The sequence below is a fragment of the Xyrauchen texanus genome, chromosome 42 (genome assembly GCF_025860055.1).
Source record: "Xyrauchen texanus isolate HMW12.3.18 chromosome 42, RBS_HiC_50CHRs, whole genome shotgun sequence".
NCBI lineage: Eukaryota > Metazoa > Chordata > Actinopteri > Cypriniformes > Catostomidae > Xyrauchen > Xyrauchen texanus.
Window position 1 is genome coordinate 27461935 of NC_068317.1, and position 21887 is coordinate 27483821.

At 36.0% G+C, this 21887-nt stretch overlaps 2 protein-coding genes across 4 annotated transcripts in view; one reads left to right on the forward strand and one right to left on the reverse strand.

Annotated features, from left to right (window-relative positions):
- Window positions 1-21887, forward strand: part of LOC127634840 (copine-3-like) — a 320664-nt gene that overhangs the window by 154154 nt on the left and 144623 nt on the right. The gene's annotated exons all lie outside the window — the stretch shown is intronic.
- Window positions 1-21887, reverse strand: part of LOC127634839 (matrix metalloproteinase-16-like) — a 75275-nt gene that overhangs the window by 11109 nt on the left and 42279 nt on the right. For both annotated transcript variants that reach the window (XM_052114544.1, XM_052114543.1), the window contains 3 exons: window positions 14666-14827; window positions 13556-13773; window positions 1872-2010 (listed from right to left, as the gene is read on the reverse strand). In XM_052114544.1, the coding sequence (XP_051970504.1) occupies window positions 1872-2010; window positions 13556-13773; window positions 14666-14827 (519 nt within the window). The remainder of the gene's footprint in view (window positions 1-1871; window positions 2011-13555; window positions 13774-14665; window positions 14828-21887) is intronic.

Sequence of the window (21887 nt, forward strand, 5' to 3'; positions counted from 1 at the left end):
CCTAGACAACATTGGGCCTCATTCATTAAACAAGAGCATAATACTTCTGTGTAGATCATTCATAAAACCATATTTGTGCTTTTTGTTTGCAGGCAATTTTAGCACCCTGAACTTTTAGAAAGTAGTTTCATTAAAACAAAATGTCACACTCTAAAAATGTCCAACAGTGTATCTACATGCATAACAGGGAAAATTCAAATGTTTTGTAATTTATCTGTCATGAAGTTATGAATATACCAACCACAGTATCATTTCCACCACATCCCACATTTTGTAATGTGTTTACTAGAGTTCTAGAAATGACTGTGATGGAAATAATGTTTCTTATTTCCCTTTTTTTAATTTTTATAAAATGGCCTTTGTCTTATTAAGGTTAATTTCACAGCTAAAACCACATAATAATAATACAAATATATATTTTCACACATTTTGCATTATTTGGCAAATTTACAGCTTGATTTAAACTTACACCCAATAAAAACATTCTGCCCACAAATTATATTTACCATTAATTTTCTTTGTTTTCTACAAGCACAACTCATATTTCATCTCAACATGCACTTACAATATTGTTGACTTGGTTAACTTACATTAACTTAAACGTTAAAAAAATAAAACGTTATTATGGGCAAAATTGTTTGGTGTGCTGAAAATGACACCACAACTGTGGGGACAGTCATAATTCTAGAAATTCTGATTAGAAATGTTGCCCAAAGTTAAAGAAGCACTCACTTTTTAAGAATAGCTAAAAAGAAATTATAAAAAAAATGGTTGTAAATTGTCACATTCAATTCTACAATTTACACAAGAATAGTTTTTGCAAATGATATACGTAGAAGTTTATTCTGCTCATGTTTTATAAATGAGGCTGAGTGAGAATAAATAGAGAAAAGTAACAATTAAATATCCCAATAATCTCATATGTGTCATCTCTACAGTTTCAGATGAGGTCATGAACTATGCTCAGATCCACCAGGATGCCAAAGTTTGCAATCAAAAGTCAGAGATTTCAACTGATCTCATCAGATTCTTCCAAGACCAAATTATCTGAGCTATGCTAACCACAATAATTGTATAGCTCTATACTCTTACTGAATGTCAACAGTTGTCGCAGTTGCATCTCATGGTTATTTCTCAGAATTGTTGGAGAAACATCTGGGACCGAAGACCGAACCAGTCTGAACCAGCATAGAAATTCATGCTAGTCTAAGATAAGTCTTTTCAGCATGGTTAAAGAATGCATGATCACACACAACTACATGAAAGAAAAAACAAACATACAAAAAAAACTGGTAAAGGTTACATGTTAAATCCATACATTATTTAATCCATCCCTCTCATTTCCACTTCAGTCCCTGCTCTCTGATCTCACACTGGAGATGTGAGGTGTGCATGCATATAAAAAACATGACAGGAATGATGGGCTACAAAGGTTCATTAAGCTCTCCGAACACAGGAGAACATTTGTCTAGTTGTTGAGGAACAAAAGCGGGTGGAAAACTGATGTGAGTGCGCAGGTGTGTGTGTGTGTGTGTCTGTCATCATTATCTCAATTGAACCTGCCTCTTCTATCGCTCTTTTAGCTATTTTCATCTCTCGCTCTCTCTCCCTGAGAATACTATGAATAAAAGAACAGCTCTATAAATTCAGGTTGATAATCTCTACATTAATATACTGGGTTGTAGTTTTTTTTTTTTTTCACTGAATTTCTTTCAGAAAAGATGCAATAAAAATGGATGGTGACAGAGAATAACATTCTGCCTTAACATTTTCTTTTGTGTCGCACTGAAGAAAGAAAGTCAGTCAGGTTTGAAATAACACAAGAATGAGTGAATGATAACACAATTTTAATTCATGCTTAGAATTCTGACCTTTGAAGAAAACAAATCTGCCCTCGCTGTTCTCATAGACGGCATCAATTTTGGGCGGTAAACCCCTCCAGAAGACATTGATGAGCATGGGGTAACCCGGCATCACAGCGTTATCTCTGACCCTCCAAAACCAATGGTCCTTCACAAAGAGAGAGGAAGAATATTACAATTAAAAATGTATCATTAGATTTGTAACACAATACAATTCAGCAAAGAAACTCACGAAAACAGTAGAGAAACAGATCCCTAGAAAATGTCAACGTTTATGGTGCATCTATGCTGGAGACATACTTGAAGTAATTTCACTTTTAGGGAAATAATAAAAACATCGAAATGTTTGGAAAATTTCAGCATTTACAACTCTAAACCTATCCCACAAGGCCTGTACCTCTTTGTTTTTTGGATGTGTCAATGCAGAATTGTCATTACAAGGCTTAAGAGGGTTTCTAAGCAACATCTTTCATTAAAGGGATAGTTCACCCAAAAATGAAAATTCTCTCATCAGTTACTTACCCTCATGCCATCCCGGATGGGTATGACTTTCTTTCTTCAGCAGAACACGAACAAAGATTTTTAGAAAAATATCTCAACTCTATAGGTCCATACAAAAAAACTAAAAATCCATAAGACTCCAGTAGTTAAATCCATACTGTCCGAAGCAATATAATAAGTGTGGGTGAGAAAAATATAAAAATTGAAGGCCCATTTTTAACTCTAAATCTTCACTTTTAAAGTGGAGATTTAGAGTAAAAAAGGACTTAAATTGTGCTGAATGCTGAGATATTTTTCTAAAAATCTTTGTTTGGGTTTTACTGAAGAAAGAAAGTCATACCCATCCGAGATGGCAAGAGGGTGATTAAACGATGAGAGAATTTTCATTTTTGGGTGAACTATCCCTTTGATTTCAGATTATTATAATTTTTTTTTTTTTTAGCATTTGGTATGTACCCCCTTTGCTCTGATATTAAAGCTGAATGCACTCAAGCTGACATGGACACTATACGTTTGGCCAAACCCTGATTCAGGTTGTCCATCATGATTTAAAAATGCATTTTGTGTGCTTCAATAGAAGCAAGGAAATCATCGTTTTGTACAAAGGAGTTAACATTGTCACCTCACACATTTTGATTTCATTTGATGAAGAGCAGAATCTTAAATATTTCATATTCCTCTCACATAATAAACTTTCATTATTATTTTTTATTTCAGAATCTTATAAATGTTTATTCCAGGTTTAAATTTTATTTTGAATCCCTGATTTTCAATGTGATCTCAGAGACCATACTTGAAGTCAAATAATAAAATCATGCTCAGGTAAGTATATATATATATAAATAAATACAAAAAGCTCATTCTGAACAGAATGGAAATCTTCCTAGACTAAACTGTTTAACGGCATCCTGGAACTAAACGCCCTGCCCTTCACCTACTGCCGTGCGGCCACAGCTGCTCTCACTTCCACATTTGGAAAATCCCCCGTCACACATCTAGAGCTTTGATGTCAGCCCTTTGATGTTTCCAGTTCTTGTTTAAACGTTGGTGGTAAAACAGACAATATCTCCGTCATCAGCCTCTGTGATACCCGTAACAATCAGTGCCGTCAAGTCCTTCTGGGAAGACCCAACTTACGAGTTTGGAAATCAAAATGATGACTTCAAGTGATTTATAAAAACTGCTAGTGCATCAAAATAAAGTGCAGAGAATGTACATTAGGTATGCAATTGATACTGTGTATTTTTTCAATCTTCTAGAGCCATGGGAACTATATTGTGGCAAGCTTAAATGATCAATTATGATCAATCCATGATTCTTTCACAACTTCCTGGAACAAAAGTTTAGTAGCTATCTAAATTCGAAATCGCATACTACCATACTACATTTACTTTTTCTGTCATATACAGTAACGGCAGAAATAATAACAATAGAATGTTAGTATGTGATTCTGAATTTAGCCTATATCTTTCTTTTGCCCATGCATCTTTTTTTTGGATGTTCTGTATCATTTAACTCCACACTGTGTGAGTCTCTTTCATCAGCAGCATATACTGTTTGGAATACAATTTAACAGCAAACTGGAGAATAGCATATGGTACAGTGATGACAACACCGTCATTATTCATCTGCCACAGAACTGCTTCTCAAGACTAATCTTCTGCAGCAAATTGATGAAAAATGTAATTTGACCATCACTATCTCTAAAACTGAGAGCCTCTTTAATTTATCTTGCAATAAAGAAACTCAGCAAAAGCAGTGTGTAAATCGTCACTGTTTCTCCTTGACAGAATTTTGTACTCGATTACAGAAACGTAATTTTCAAGACCACTTTTTTCCTTCTTGCTGGATAACATACATAAATCTGTACAATCTAAAATCTTCATTGAACTGTAATCAACCATTACATTTTCTGTATACAGTATTTGTCTTGTGAATCTACACATCCTTGAAACAAGATACATTTACTTACTCAAATTCTATAAGATAATAACACTTGTTTTCAGAGAATATATCTTGAAGTTAAGTTTTCATACCCCATTGGAAATATGTGTTTATTTATTTATAATTTTTTAATGTAAGGGCGTTTTCACACCTGGCTCATTCTAAGCATTTGTTTTGGAACCTGAAACGTTTTCAGTTTGAGCTTGGTTCAGTTTGTTTAGTGGTATATGAACACGGCAATCGCCCTTGGAGCCGCACAAAAACAATCGGTCCGAGACAGCCTGAATGAGGTGGTCTCAGATCGATTGCAAACGGTCTCTTGAGTGTTTTGCTTCTGGTGAATGCAAACTGACCCAATATACCAATGAACCAAACAATATCCCAATAAAAACCATGAACATAACTGATGGATCTTTGGAGAAGACATCTGCAGATCAGTACTTCTCTGTAATTCATCATCAAAACGGGGTTATAGCCTATTGGCAGCTATATTACAACAACAACAACAATTTACATTTATATAGCACTTTTCTAGGCACTCAAAGCGCTTTACATAGTATAGGGGGAATCTCCTCAACCACCACCAGTGTGCAGCATCCACCTGGATGATGCGACGGCAGCCATAGTGCGCCAGAACGCCCACCACACACCAGCTATTGGTGGAGAGGAGATGGTAGAGTGATGTAGCCAATTCAGGGATGGAGATTATTAGGAGGCCATGATAGATAGGGGCCAATGGGGGGAATTTGGCTAGGACACCAGGGTTAAACCCTACTCTTTACAAGAAGTGCCCTATTGATTTTTAATGACCACAGAGAGTCAGGACCTTGGTTTAATGTCCCATCCGAAAGACGGTGCTTTTTTTTTTTTACAGTATAGTGTCCCCATCACCATACTGGGGCATTAGGACCCACACAGACCGTAGGGTGAGCACCCCCTGCTGGCCTCCCTAATACCACTTCCAGCAGCAACCTTGGTTTTCCCCAAGAGGTCTCCCATCCAGGTACTGGCCAGGCTCAACCCTGCTTAGCTTTATTGGGCAACCAGGCAATAGCTGCAGGGTGATATGGCTACCAAATTATATCTATATTAGATATAATTGCAAGTTTAAAATAGGAGCTATTTTATCATTCCTGTGGTAATTGTAGCACGATCGTTTCTCTCTTTTGGATAGTGGCAGAACACGGGTAGGCGTTAGCAACTTTTTGACAAATTCGTTTTTTTTTTTTTACACGGCTACTGTGCGTGTTTGTGTGTGTGTGTTCGTGTGAGAGAGGGAGAGAGAGAGATCTGTGAGAACAGTCACGTTTCAATGGAGAAATAATTCAAAAGCAACTTATGATGGATAAAAATAACCATGACGGAAACTTTACAACTCATATCCATCCGAGTGACGGATAATTTGTTTTTGGAGCACAACCTCTAACTGGCGACACTCTTTTGCAATGGTTGACACATTTTTTACAGTCATATAATTTTAAGGGGTTATCAAGGGATTAGATTAATCCTGGAACCGCGAACAAACATAGTGACCAATAAGGGACAGAGTTCTCACATGTGACTTTTATTGATATAGTTTTGGTCATTTTGAAATGTTGTCTTGTGAAAGCGAACCGCAAAGAAAATGCAACATTGCAACAATTTAGTCCTCGTTTCGAAACAAAGCAAATGGTCTACAGGTCTGAAAACACCGTAAAATAACTTAATCTTATGTTACACAATGTTGCTTCTGAAGTAAATGTGTTGTTTAATAATGTTAAGATACTTTACTGAAATACAAGACAAAACCAATATTGATCTAAGACAATGATTAACTTTGCAATGAGGTTGTATTTGTTAGTTAACATTACTTAAACTAACAATGAACAACACTTTTACAGCACTTAAAGTCTAGATTAATGTTAATTAGTAATACATTTTTAAAATTAAAAGTTGTATATAGGCATCTTTACACAGCCAAGTTAATCCTGCTTTGTGCCTGCTTAAAATTCTGTGTAAAGATGCAATGCAGCATAAAAGCCAGTCTAAATTAAGCCTGCTCTAAGCCACCTCAGAGCAGCCTTAAACATTGTTTTTGTCATGATAGAGCTTATATTTCATTATTTATTTTCATATTTAAGGTATAATTTCATATTGTCATTAATTTCATGTTTCCATATTAAAATTGTATATTTAAAATATACATTTTGTATTATGTATGCAATTGTAATTTCTTTGAAAATGCATTTATGCCTGCTCTGAGCAGCATTAAACAGTCAGAGTTAATGCATCTAAATGCCAGTTTAAAAACACCTTGGCATTGGCTTATGTTAACATTAGGTATGCACTGCAAACTAACAATAAACAATTGTATATTTTTAAATTAACATTAACAAAGATTAACAAATGCTGTAAAAAAAATATTGTTCATTGTTAGGTGACGATATCTATTCATTTACTAATGGTAACAAATACAACCTTATTGCTAAGTGTTACCATGATTTTTTTATTGTAATTTTATGCAGTACAATACTGTATTAACTATGATCAATAGTTTGATTGATCCACTAAAAAAAAAAAAAAAAAACTCTTACAAAATGACCAAAAATGCTAATACTCTTTTGGAGTTTTGCTCTGAAACACTTCATTTGTACAAAAACATACGACTTATATATCAAGAAATCACATACGCTACACGGACACGTGTTCGGAAGTGTCGCTTTCTATGTACAACACATTAGGCCTTTTATCATTACTATCATAGTTATGTTTATGCTCTGGGTACGGTAAGGTATGATTCGGTTTAGGTATGGGGTTTAGGTTAGGGGTTAAAGTTAGGAATTCACAGTTTTGGATTATTACAGAAAAAGCACCACATCGGGAACACCAAGGACACGAGGGAAGCGTCCATAATTGGTGTGTGTCTTACTCTTACGATTTCATACGAATGAACTTGTACGAATTGCAACTATTTCGCCACCTCGTACTATTGTGACGAACACTAAACCGTCTGTTCCCTAAACGAAGTACACTCATCTGCATTTCATTATGGTTTGGTTCTGAGAGGAGACATACTGTTGTCTACGTTTTGCCCTATACTGCCTGAGAGAGAAACTACAGAGACGGAACATGTCACTTTTCAGTGCTACATCATTAAAATAGGCTCTGTCAAACCAAAAATTCAGGTTATCCCTTATTCTGAAAGAAAAAGTGACTTTTCCAACCCTCAGTGACACAGCTCTCATTTAGCTCATAGACAGAGACGGTAATATAGAGAGAATGTTATCTCGTACAAGTCGGACTGTCTTGAACTGAAAAAAAAAATCTTTAATTTAGTCGAGCAACATGGGGGAGTGAAATATTTAATATAATGTTATATTATAGGGAGCATTGGTAGAGTCTTGAGAAATGGAGGTGAAAACTGTCTTATAATTGAGGCTAGAGATTCGGAATGTTTAAACCATCAGAATGGCTTGTTGTAGTGTTTAATGGGTTAATAACGTGACACTCATTTTTGGTCTTTTCGTTAATATCTTCGTATTTGTTGTCTTTGCTTCAAAAATGTGATCATGCATTGTGTCATATATACTTAGACAGACCCAGCAAAACCCTGCCGTAGCTTGATTATAACTGCATATGTGAACATTCTGACAGTTACAACCAGCTGATATTGAAAATAGGGATGTGTGCAGAGAGATGATGGAGAGATGCAGAGGAGAGATGAAAGCACTATGAGCAGTGTGATGCTGGGCTTAAGAGCATACTGCGAGGAGATCGGCCTCTAAATCTCTCTTTCTACTCCCTGTTTCACAGTCTACAGATCCATCGCTAGACTGTGAATCTCTCCTCCTCACAGGATGGACAGAACAGATCTGTCAAGTTAGTGAGACACACACTTCTGTACTTCAAACACACATACCCAAAGAAAGAGAAAGCGGGGGAACTGACTATTTATATAACTGGAGCAATTATCGAGAACAAAGCATGCTCCTTTTAAGGTTTGCGGAAATTATACCAACAGGGTTTATGCACTTTGATCACAGAGAGAGATCATTGTTCAAGATAGAGATCGTTGTTCAAGACATAATGGCTGATTCTATCTACAGTATGGCCACTTACAGAACATAAAGCTACTAATTACAAAGCTTAAAGGGACACCCAAATTAAAAACTCTGTCATCATTTTCTCACCATGAAGTTGTTCCCAACCATGGCTTTCTTGACTTTTGTGGCTTTCTTTCTAGTGTAGAACACAAAAGTTTCCACATAAATATTAATGTTGACTGACATCCTACCTAACATATCTTTTTGCTTTCCATGGCAGAGAGAAAGTCATACAGGTTTGAAAAACATGATGATGAGTAAATGATGACTTTTTGGGTGAAATTTCTCTTTCAGGATGCTTCTTTTTCGAAGAAGCTGGAAAACACATAAAGGTAGAAGAGAAGATCAATAGAGCTAAGGAGAGAAGTTTGCATAATCCACCGGAGCACTGGGACTTAACAATGGCCTAAAACATGGTTTAAAACCAAAATGTTAATTAACTTCTGCAATTCTTCAATTATTTTCTGCTATAAATTTTTATTAATTTAGAGTAAAATGTCTGGATTGTCTTTTTACCTTTGACATTATAGTGTCCTTTAAGGGGGATGAATTTAGAGATGCAAGTTCTCAGAAAATGTTTTAGTGTGCTGACAGACTAATACTTACTGTAAGACTCCTTTGACTAAGTTGCACCTTTAAAATAATTCCATTTAAAAGCTAAAATAGGAAAAAGAAATACAATTTACAATTATTTTAAATGTAATATTAATATTATTATATGTATTAAATTGTATATTACAATTAATTATGTATTTAAATATAATATATATAATAACTTATTAGAATTATATAGAATTTTTTATTATATTAAAATACATTAAATATTTTGTGTATTATTTTAAATAAAAAATAGAAAGACAAATCTTTATTTTAATATAATAAAACAATATGTATTTATTTTATCTAATGTCATTAATTAATACAATATTTTTTTTCTGTTATTGTATAATTTCTATTATTAATTAGATTGAAACATTTATTATTGCTATTGCTTATAAATGCATCTCACTAATTGACTAGTCTGCTGGATGAGTAGTTGTCTCCCTTCATAATGCTGCATTCTGCCTCACAATACAATGATCCATAAAAGTCCATTGAAATCCCCTCCTTACAGTCAGAAATTGACAATAACTAGTGTCATAAATCTGCCAGTCCCTTTCTTGCTGTAGGGCTTCCTTTAAGCCCAGACTTAGATGAACATTCAGTACACAGCATGCTGCTCTGATCTCTACAGAAGAACCACTCAAAGCCTGACACTGACATAATTCTGCTACTACAGCTTTGTAATAATAGAGACACCCACTGAAGACTCACCAGAGCAGTTAAGAAACAACAGATATAAGAACTATGAAACAATTACAGTGGAGAACTGTTCTTTTGTACATTATTTTAAATGAAAACACTTCTTTTGAACTGGAAGTCGGTCTGCTAACTGACTGGCAGCGAAAATGTCTAAATGTTTAATGAAACTGAAACTTCATAATTCTTGAATATGAGGTCTACAGAGAGGTCCAGTCAAACTCAGAGTATAAAAGAATGTATTAAAATTAAATTAACGTTAATATATGAGTTCCTACCGCAAGATCTGAAATTCACAAAAACATTAATGCTCTGATTCATCATTCTGTGGATAAGAGGAAAAGAAGGGTGAGTAGGAACAGGAAAAGAAGCATGTGAAGGAAACGGTGAGGCAGACAAGAGGATATAAGCAATATTAATTAAATAAAAAAACACCCTAATTTAATATTTTGTATCTAACTTTCTTGAAAACAACACAAAATACAAAATAAAATGCTGTACAAGGGACAACTATTGACTGACTCAAATATATCTGTAAGGGGTCGTTCACATCAGCAATATTTTTCAATCTTTTTTTATTTAAACAAGCAATAAATGGGTGTCTTTGACCGATGCTCTGCATCTCACAGTTTTTTGAGCATATCATGCTTTTAGACACTGTATTGAGTTTAGAAAAATTAATAAAAAAAACTTAAACTTGGGAATTACATCTCGAGACACCAGTGTTCAGATCTATTTGTGGCACTGCATCTAGCTTTTTCAACACAAGGATGCGTTCGGTGTGAATGCCCCTTAAGCCTTGTTCATTAAATAAACTGTCCAAACAAATTCACTGAAATGAATCAAACTTCTAAACACTACTTGGGATTTAACAGCCCACTGATGTTGTACCACATATTAGTTTAGAATTGAGATGTGTCTAGAATAGATGATCCACCACATTAACAGAATCAATACCAATAGTTCTGAGGTCCTGCTTAGGCTAATTGATTATTTCAAACAATTACCTTCACTCTAAACATCCTGAAACAGACTAGATTAGGAGTTAGATTAAATGGTACCCACTTTAACAAGATCGCTTGCAAAGACAAAAACTCTGTGAAAATGTTCTTTCAGCTACAGAGTTTGATTTAATAGTAGACTAAGTAGGGTTGCACGGTATCCCGGTGCTACGGTAGCATCGTGAACACAAAGCTTCAAAATACCTGTCTCTACAATAACATTAAAAATGTTGTATTTTTGAGTGGCGTCCCCTTCAAGCAGTGCCCTTTAAGCGTGAATGTGGAATTGTTTTTTTTTTAATGTGTGGTTTTCCCATGCTTCAAACACCCAAGTCTGAATCTCAGTGTGTTAATTTGGCGGTTGTGTCTCCTAATGGATAATATGGATTTAAATAAAAATTGGGAGAGTTAGAAGCTTTTTAAAAAACTAGCTTTTTGAAAATTATTTGGGGTTTTGCATGATGAGACAGGGAATATCTACAAAGATTTCAAGCCAAAGGGGGAAACACCAGCAACCTTATTAAACACCTTCAGACACATCCTTCTGCCTCTTCAGAATACACATGTGTTAGTGCCACTTCATTTAATCAAAATGCTTTATTTTAACATTACATTTTTCAGGGAATCAGTAAATATGTACATGTTGCACTTGTTTATTTTTTTCCAATAACTTCACACTTATGATCAGGGCTGCATTTCCCAAAAGCATTGCAAGCCTAAGTAGATTGTAGAAACCATTGGCACCAACTCAATCAACTCAAGCTTGCAATGCTTCTGGGAAAAGCAGCCCAGATATCAGTTTGATCACATCCATGAGCCGTGCGATCAAACCAGTGTGTGTGTGTAATATGCATTTGCGCTGCTGTTTACCAGGAGAGAGTGGCTGAAGTGGTTGTAAAAATGAAACAGTTGCTCAAAACAGTCTTTTCAATGTTACAATATCTTTATTTTTATGTTACCGTCATTCAAATAATCACAGAAATAATGGAATAAAGTGTAAAGCTGTTGCCATTATAACTGGCTGCTCTGATGTGATTTTTTAACTAAGAATGCATTAGGTATCAAGTTAGTCCATTTGAGCCTTATTATAAGTTATTTCACCACTTCTGGAGAAACAAGTGGAATGGCTACTTTCTAAGAACCACTATGACACACTGTTTTAAGAATGAACAGACCATCATGAGGTATCATGATACTTTAGCTGGTACAGTATCGTAAGATATAATAAAGGTGTCGCTACAACCCTAAGATTCAGGTACATTTTGCAAGAACATTGGCCCATCGGTTGTGCTACTTGGCATTAACCCAAATGAAGCAGCCGACTAAACAAGGACTACAACTGCAAATAACCAAACCAATACCTACTGTCTATTTATCTCCTATTCAAATTTTGCCTTTAGATGATGATGATTCAATCTCTGTTGTAACTCTGCTGTCAACATAACTTACCCATCATCTCCCAGCCAATCTATCTGAAGGACTGAGCCGCCAATGTGAGAGAGCTGACACAGGCATTTGCATGGATACACCTCTGAGCTCAGCTAGCAGACTTTGAGAGTTTAACAGCACAGAAATATGTTTGTGTTATTGTCTAGCTACAGTGATAGACTACTCAAGTTTACAGCCAGCGAGAGAGAGAGAGAGAGAGAGAGAGAGAGAGGAAAATGTAACAGCGTTCATGATAGATTTTGTTTTCCCCAGAGGCGTCTGCTGAGAAACTGCGACTTAAGACCAAGTTATAAGATTAGAGCCAAACAAAAACCCTCTTCAACTGGAATAAATCTACACGTCAGCACGAGTTTAGCTACTCCAGAAAAAAGATACTTTCTTTCCTTCAAATGCTTGATAAATGAATCCCATCTATTTTTAAACAGAGAAAATATACACAAAAACACAGGCTGTCTGTTTAGCGAGAGTACTGTAAATCTTTTTTTTTTGTAGCCTTAAGGGATGTGAGCTAAGGACATGTTCTGCTCAGATTCACAGATGCTCAGATTCACACTGATTATAGAGCTACAATACAGCAACTGGACCTAATTTTATATATATATATATATATATATATATATATATATATATATATATATATATATATATATATATATACATACTGTATATATATCTCCTGAATCTGTGTAATCAATTACCCTTGTAATAAAACTTTTGTAGTTATTGAAACGTTGTTTGGCCCAGGCTAATGTGACTTTTGTTGGTTAGCGTCTGTTTGGTGGTGTGTAAAAATATCTTAGAGTTTATTGAAATGTTGTTAGAAAATGCTGTTAATATGTGGAAATCAGATTATTTCTATGTACATTGTCAGACCACATTGCGATCCATCCACTGACTGCTAATACTAGGTTCTAATACAAAGTCAGACCCTGAACTGAGTATCACGCTACAGGCTGAAGTACTCATTGATGGCAGCTATCAGGTTCAGCTAGCAAAGAAATGCTCATTGGTTCTGAATTACAGGTCATTTTCCTTCAGCACAACCACTAAGAGAACACAGAGAAAACACCAACACAGAGGGGGGTGGAACAATAGCTGAAATATGCTGTTTCCTGTAGCCGCCACATGTGTGCTTTTGTCAGCTGAGGCCACCAGCGCTCTAAACCCAGTGATGAAGAAGAATTTATGAAACCAAAAGCTTGACATGAGCTCATTTCATACAAAGTATTTCAGAAACAATGTGATCAGAGAGATGTTCTTGGTCTATACCTTCTACAACTTTCAACTCATTGTTTCAGATATATACACAGTCGCTCTGTTCCAAAACTAGTGAGCTGCCTACGCAGGCAACATTTTTAAGGGATCAAAGGCATGCACCTTTATTTGCCAATTCATAATGAAGTAATTATTTACTTACCTTAAACACAAACATCTCCCTCCTGAGGATGGCTAGAGTATTGAAGCCACCATCACAGATGTCTGGCTTAACGTTTGGGTGCAGTGGTTTGTCGCCAGTCGGTATTCGCGGAGGACGCGTCTGCCTGTCATTTTTGCGTGGATCTACTGGTGGGTGCGAGCGGGCAGCCAGGACTGTCGGAAGAGGTCTCGTAGGCTGATGAGGTTTATCTGGAGGTCCTGCAAATAAAAATGTTTAAAAAGAAAGAGAGAGAGAGAGAGAGAGAGAGAGAGAGAGAGAGAGAGAGAGAGAGACCTTAACTATCAAGTGGCTGAAAATTGTCTGATTACTAAAGTAATAGCACCTTAGCATCTTCTCAACAAGCCTCATGATGAAATACAGTTAGGGTTTAACTGAAGTTTAACCCTTAAGGTTATGGGTTTTGCCTTAGTCAGCATCACTAATAAAGCTATACGCCACCCAAGATGGTGCATTACAGCGATTTTACCATGGCACAAAAATATATTTTTCAGCATTACATTTCTGAAAATTCCCTGAAAACTTAATTTGGCAACTAAAAAGAATGTACAAATATTTTTTTTTTAACCTAAGATTGTGAGAACTTTTTTCAAATACTTAAAACATCATAAGGATAAAATGTTTATTTCTAACCTTAGCTACATAACATTGTTGTTGGAGACTTTTAGGTAAGGTAGCAATCCAATAACATTTCTGAATATTTGTTTGAACTTAGTCGAGCGTCCTTGCAAAGCCTCAACTGCAGTGCATTGGAAACCTCTTATCTCTGGACTTATTATCATGGTTAGCTGTTTTGCTAACCTGCATCGAAGAGTTAGCACGGACAGATTTTGAGTAGCGTAACGTGTGCTAGAATCTGACAGATGAGAAGTCAAACTCTGTGAAAATAATAGGATAGGTGATCCTATTGTGAAATGAATTCATGATTTTTGAATGAATCAGCCAGAAGAGACAGCTGACAGGATTAGCAGGAGTGTTATTGATGTGTGCAGCCCCCCTCCATTGATGTGTGCAGCCCAGAGGAAGAAGAGAGGAGAGAGAGCTAGATAGAGAACTATGATAGGTAGGTAGACCTAGACAGGGAGATCTTACCGTAAATCTTCTGGATGCCCTGCAAGTCGTCATGTGGCAGTCTGAAGTTCTCTGTGTCCATGTACTGATAGAAAGGGGCCATGATGGCCGTGGGGTCGTTGGAGTGCTCCAGGCCTAACGCGTGACCCAGCTCGTGCACCGCCACCAGGAAGAGGTCGTTCCCTACAGACACAAAAATCACAGACAAATAAGAACTGACAGTTATTAGTCACTTTCAAAATCTCACACCCATTAAATTCCTTCAAAATTGACTGAATTATTGCAGTAAATCTACAATAATTGCATGTTTTTTGCACAATGGCTTTTTGTGTTTACATTAAGGCAGACTATTTAAAATGTCATTTCTGTGAAATTAATTTAAAAATATATAATATATATATATATATATATATATATATATATATATATATATATATATATATATATATATATATATATATATATATATATATATATATATATATACAGTATTTTTGATTTGGCACAGTTTTTTTTTTTTACACCGGATGCCCTTCCTGACGTAAACCCCAGTGGCTGGGGGACTCTCACTCACACATACGGGGCAATTTAGAATCTCAAATTCTCTTAACCTAAGGTTTTTGGACTTGTGGGGAAAACCGGATCACCTGGAGGAAACCCACGACTCTGTCCCCTATAAAACTATTTGGCCATTGGTTAAACTTGTAGCCCACAGAGAATAGATGGCATAAGTCAAAAAAGAAAGTCATTTCAGAGGCAGAGCAAGTTATTAGATTTTGATGAAATATAATAAATATATTTGATTACTGTTCTTTGGATTAGCATCAATGAATAAGACCAGGGACCTGTATTATGAAAGTAAATAGGGTACATTTTGATTTCATTTTAACCTGCAAGTCCTTTTCACACTTGATCTTCAAATGGAAAAATGCTGATACATTTACAGCAAATGTATCTGTCAAAGCGCCTAATGCAAAAGAATGTCAAATCAAATCAAGACACATGTGTGTGTGTAGTTGTTTATGTACATAATTGTTATCCATCGCTGTTTCCACTCTAGAATAACTCATCCAGAGCAACCACGGCTACTGCTGGGAATCATTACTGTATGAACACTGTCACTACACAGCCTCACATCAAACATCCACGCTGAGCATCTTACCTCTGTGCTCAAATGGAAAACCCATCCCTGCTCACTCTGTGATGATTTTGAAATGAGACTACGCCACAGGCCAAAAAACGGTGCCACTGGCAGCAGCCCAGTTACCAAAGCACAGCAGATGCTATGTGATGGTAATCAAGGACCACAGAGGATAGCACACCCATGATGGCCACATCAGCAACTGCAAACAGGGTTGGGAACCGAGAATGATAGTTTTTCAGAACCAGTTTCACAAAAAAAAAAAAGAAAAAAAAAAAAAGAAAATGGAACAGACCTAAGTTTTAATTACTTATGTTTTCGTTAAAGGAACAGTCCACACAGAAATGAAAATTCTCTCATCATTTACCATCCCAGATGTGTATGACTTTCTCTCTTCTGCAGAACACAAACAAAGATTTTTAGAAAAATATTTCACAATGCAAGCGAATAGGTGCCAAAATGTTGAAGCTCCAAAAATCACATAAATCTGCTTAAAAGTAATCTGTAAGACTCCAGTGGTTAAATCAATATATTCAGATGTGATATGATAGGTGTGGATGAGAAACAGATCACTTACACCTTCTTCTTCTTGTATTTTTGGTGATTCACACATGGTGATTGTGCATATCAGCCCCTACTGAACAGGGAGAAGAATTTCAAGCAAAAAAGGACATCAATATTGATCTTTTTCTCACCCAAACCTATCATATCACTTCTGAAAATATGGATTAAAAAACTGGAGTTGTATGGATTAGTTTTATGATGCCTTTATATAATATTTCACATTTTGGCACCCATTCGCTTGCATTGTATGGACCTACAGAGCTGCAATATTCAAAAAATCTAATTTTGTGTTCTGTAGAAGAAAGAAAGTCATACACATCTGGGATGGGATGAGGGTGAGTAAATCATGAGAGAATTTTAATTATTATCATACAAATATACTTTTTGTTCCCTGCACTACTTCGCTACTTAGCGACGTTGTTGTGCTATGACAGAATCTACAGTGTTAAACTTACAGTGCAAAAAGTGTTGTATGCTTTCCGAAATTCTGAGGGCAGTAGATTAAATAAATATTGCATTATTATCTTATTTCTTATTTTTTGTTGAAAAACACGTTGTTTCAAAAGAATAGCCAGAAGACGAAACATTATGTGTTAACATGATTTTAGTGTTATAAAATCAGGTTACAGTAACACAATACAGGGTTTAGCGTTCTTATTTCATCATGAGAACAAAGTTGTAATATTGGATATAAATGTACACAGAGTTAAGTAAGTTAATAAGCTAGCTGCAAAGCTTTAGTTGTTTTCTTCAACTGTGACTCACACTTTCTCCTGCATCTGTCTTGCTATCTCACTCTCCCTCTCTTGAAATCTTTTATCCTCTAACAGCATGCACAAGTCATGGATAAAGATGACACTTTTTTATTCATTCAGCTTGTGTTTTATTTAAAACTGCTCAGTACAAGAGATGCAGTTCAGATGATGTGTTCTATATTCCTGGATATTTCAGTCTATTTCAGCACATTGAACATCACCCTGGAGAATTCGACCATCTACGGCAACATCAAAGTCAACGACTGCAACACGCTCCAAAATACACAGTTGACCAACTGTGTACAAAACACACGAGACCAGTTGTTACATTCTGTTACCAGATGAAAATATTAGTTTGGTAGAGCATTAGATGGAAAACAATCTGTATACAACACTGAAGCAATAATACGAATTTACGAGTAATGGAGGGTGGGAGTGAGAGAGAGAATGCAGTGACAGCACTTTGTAGTATTATAGAAAGCAGGCTACATTTGGAAAAATCCCTAACCTTAAGTATTAAATCTTTCTGTGTAACTCGTATTGCACAAATTGTGCTACATAAACAAAATGATAACTCAGATAAAGTTCCTTTAAGGCAAGTCAGGCCACTTGGTGGCCATATTTGTAAAGCCTCTGGGCATCTATTTCCAGTCACAAAAGTACAACACCTATCTACGGGAATGGGGAAAGAACAAAATCTCCAAAACTGTAGGTCAAGATTTAAAGAACATTTTCCCAATCAGCAATAAAATCTGACACAATGAATCTCGCTTCTTTAGCTCAAAAGACATGAAAAATTAAAATTTTCAGGATGGTCCAACTAATGTGCATACACATTCTGGAGTAAACAAACAAGTGATTGGATCTTTTGAGTGTAAGACAAGACTTCCATACCAATAGCCATCATATTAAGCATTTTAATGGCTGTATCAAAAGAAAAAAAAAGATATGTATTTATGATTTCTCCCATTCATATGTATACAAGTGAGCAGTCTCATTACTTTATTATGTCTCTACTCTAAATCATGCTGCTTGTACGTGTGTGTGTGTGTGTGTGTGTGTGTGTGTGTGTGTGTGTGTGTGTGTGTGTGTGTGTGTGTGTGTGTGTGGACAAGTGGACAAACAAAAGCCATATTTACATTTATGCATTTGGCAGACGCTTTGACCCAAAGCGACTTACAGTGCACTTATTACAGGGACAATCCCCCAGCGCAACCTGGAGTTAAGTGCCTTGCTCAAGAACACAATGGTGGTGGCTGTGGGGATCAAACCAGTGACCTTCTGATTAACAGTTACAGTTATTTATCTCACTACACCACCACCACTCCCATATCAAGGGACCAGTCCAGAATATACAGACTTTTGGTAGTAGACCATCTAAAACACCCTAGCAACCACATTGCAACATTTAAACAACTATTGAGAACACCCTGGCAACGATCCACAACACTCTAGCATCATGTCCGCAAAATGTGTATTGGCAAGTACCAAAAAACTTATTTCAGATGTTCTCTCTCCACAGAAAACTGACACAAACTCTTTCCTCTAGTGATGTTTGGAGTAAATTGTATACTGATGACCTGAGCTGAGGTTCTCCCAAGATTCTCTTTAAAAGTTAATTTGAAAACAGCTGTGTAAGACCAAAGACCCTGATTAATTAGCAGGCAGCTGAGAGGCAAGTTCTCACATCAAACACAAGTGAAAAAAGCAAAGTGATGGGAAACAAAGAGGAGAAACACACATGAATTGAAAATTTTTTATAAATATATATATATTGGCATGGTAACATGCCCAAAATAACATGGTAAAATACCATGACACTTTTGATATACCATGGTACTGAATGATTACCATATTTGCATGACACTCTGAGGTACTGTACATCAAATAATACCATGTTTTCACTACTGCACATGTCAAAAAACGTGGTAATACCATGGTACGTTTTAGTGGAATAGAGAAAAAAATTAAGTATGCCAAATCTGCAATAACCTACTCTCAAAAATATAGGCATTCATAACAGTCAATAGAAAAATCATGTTTTTAAATATGAGAACTGAACAGCACAACAATGGGATCATGTGGCACAAGCCAGCAAGGTATCAGTAAACAGTTGCCATATTCAATTCTCCCTCTTTCTAATGTCACTTTCACTTGTGGAGAAATTATTGATTGTGATAGTATGGTTTTTAAACGATTTTAATTATGGTTACACTATAAATGTCCTCATAAACCACATTTATAGCGTAATACCCTTGTAATAACCAGTCTGTAACCTAAAAAAAGTCCTCATAAACCACCCAAACCCACACACACATACACAGGACTCCAGATAACTCGGCTATGTTTACATATGATGGAGTTGATGGAGAATCATCTTAATTTCAAAGACCAGATAGAAGATGCCTAGGTGGATCGACTCACACCACTTGAAATGTTTGACAAGCATTTCTGCTCTGCATACATTGGACAATTATTTTCATAACAGAGAACTTCTTGATGAACTTTCAAAGATTCATTAGCCTTTAAAGGATATGACATCATATTGTATTTCCCAGGGGAAAGACGTAACTTAATGACAGGAAATTCAGTAAGGCAAGATCTGTGTGTGAGTGTGAACCAGACACACTTTCACACACAAAGACACGCTCAGTCAGAATAACCTTGGGGCAAGTTACACCCATTTTATGCCCCATACAAATTTCCTCTTTGCAGGGGACAAATATCCTGTTCAACTCAAGACAGGAAAGCCAGGTATTAGAGAGCAATTAATTAATTTAGCCTTAAGTATTCTTCATTATTCTGCCTTTCTCCTCAGCATCTAACCAGCAGAATATTATTCAGTCTATTTCAGCCACTGAGAGAAGAGCCGTTGGTACAGCAAAGGACAGAATATGTCCTTTGCTGTACCAACAATTCCCCAAATTTACAATGCATTCAGGAAATTACTACCAGCTATTTCAAAAGGATTTCATGAAAAACACTAAATGCCTATGGCCTAACTAAGCCCCTTCTCTCTCGTCTCTCTGTCTCTTTTCTGCTTTGAGCCAAATGCATTTATCATCTTTTGTAGTGAGCAATGTTTAATTTTCTCTGAATGTGCAATGCGCTTCTGTGTTAAAACCTCAGAGCTGCATCTAACATTATAAAAGACTTCAAGTTCATTTACAAAATTGAAACATCCTATGCAAGACATTAACAAGACACCAGGATGTAAGAATGATCCTATGAACAGGCCCTGTTAACTCAAAATATTTTTAGCAATTCTGAAATCATATCCCTGATAGCTACATTCAAATCTCTGGACGACATTTGTACGCACAAATGTGTAATCTATTTTAGTTTACCTGATATGAATTATAATCAATCTCTATAAAATTATTTAATATAGTGTTGTTATCCAAATTCTTATCCACTGATCACAAATGACTGTGATTTGTCAAGAAATGTAACAGGTACCTTGTGAGTACAGCCTATATGCTGCTTATGCAGCAGCTGTTTTTTTTTGCTAATTGCCTTTCTATTTCTTTAATTGTTTATTCTATTTCTATCCTTTTTGTCCTGCTAACACAAGTAGTTACACTCTACTTACATACCCTTCAAATAAACCAGCCTAATGTTACAATATTGACAGGTTCTGCTAACTCTACACCCTGCTAACACAACACGCTACACCCTGCTAGCTGTGCTAACACACCACATGAGCTTACTCTTATGTTAACACACTGCAAATACACCCTAACATCATCAGCAAAGATGATAAAACACATATTTTGGTTGAGTTTCACAAAGCTATTTGCCACTTTAACATGTGGTCAGTCCATGCTAATGCTACACCCTGCTAACACAACCCATTCCACCATGCTAGCATACCCTATAAATGGACCTGCCTCGATTAATGCTGTGCTACACACCAAATAAACAGACCTTCACATACTCTTCAGTGAACACAAAGCAAACAGACTGTGCTAACAAATGCTACTGAGAACATCATGCTTCACGTAACAGTTCTGGCAATTTAGCATTTAGCAAACCCTACAATTTCACAAAGCATCTACAATGAACTTTAAGTAGGCACAAAAGGCTCTGAAATAGTGCTACCCTGAGTATAAATTAATTCACTGTTATACTTAATGGCACAAACATGCTCCTTTCTATGTTAATAAGGATGATAATAAATTGCTCCATTCACAAAACTCAGCACTATTTGCCAGGCACAATTAACGAAGCACTGATACTGTTCTTGCAAAGCAAGCGGTGAACATAATTTTATTTAAATGCAATATTTCTGTGCATTTTCTATTGATCATAGCAGCAGTTATTCATCAATCATCAAATGATGGAAAAAGTGTTATAATTGGCCATGTATCCAGACATGTTGCGTAATCTTTAAAAGCACATTTTCAGCCTTTTTAAAGCTGATTCAGATGCCTGGACCAAGGTGGTAGAGTGATGCAGTACAGTCCCAGAAAAGTATGCCAGATTGTAGATGTCTACATTGTTCACAACCTTGCACTCAAAACCGACCCACTAGATTTGGAATTGAGCTGAGAAAATTGGGTAAAGCACTAGATTTTTTGTATGCTTGTGAAATTACCTGATTTGCATAATTAAAGAATCAGGTACTAAACAATACAGAAAGCACATGCACATAAACAAATGCCATTAAAGGGTGCATTTTATACTTTGCAAATTCCCCCAACACTGCTGTGCAGCAAATAAGAGCAATCTAAAATGCTAATTATGGATGAAAAATATTATTATTAGTCTTCATTTCAGTATA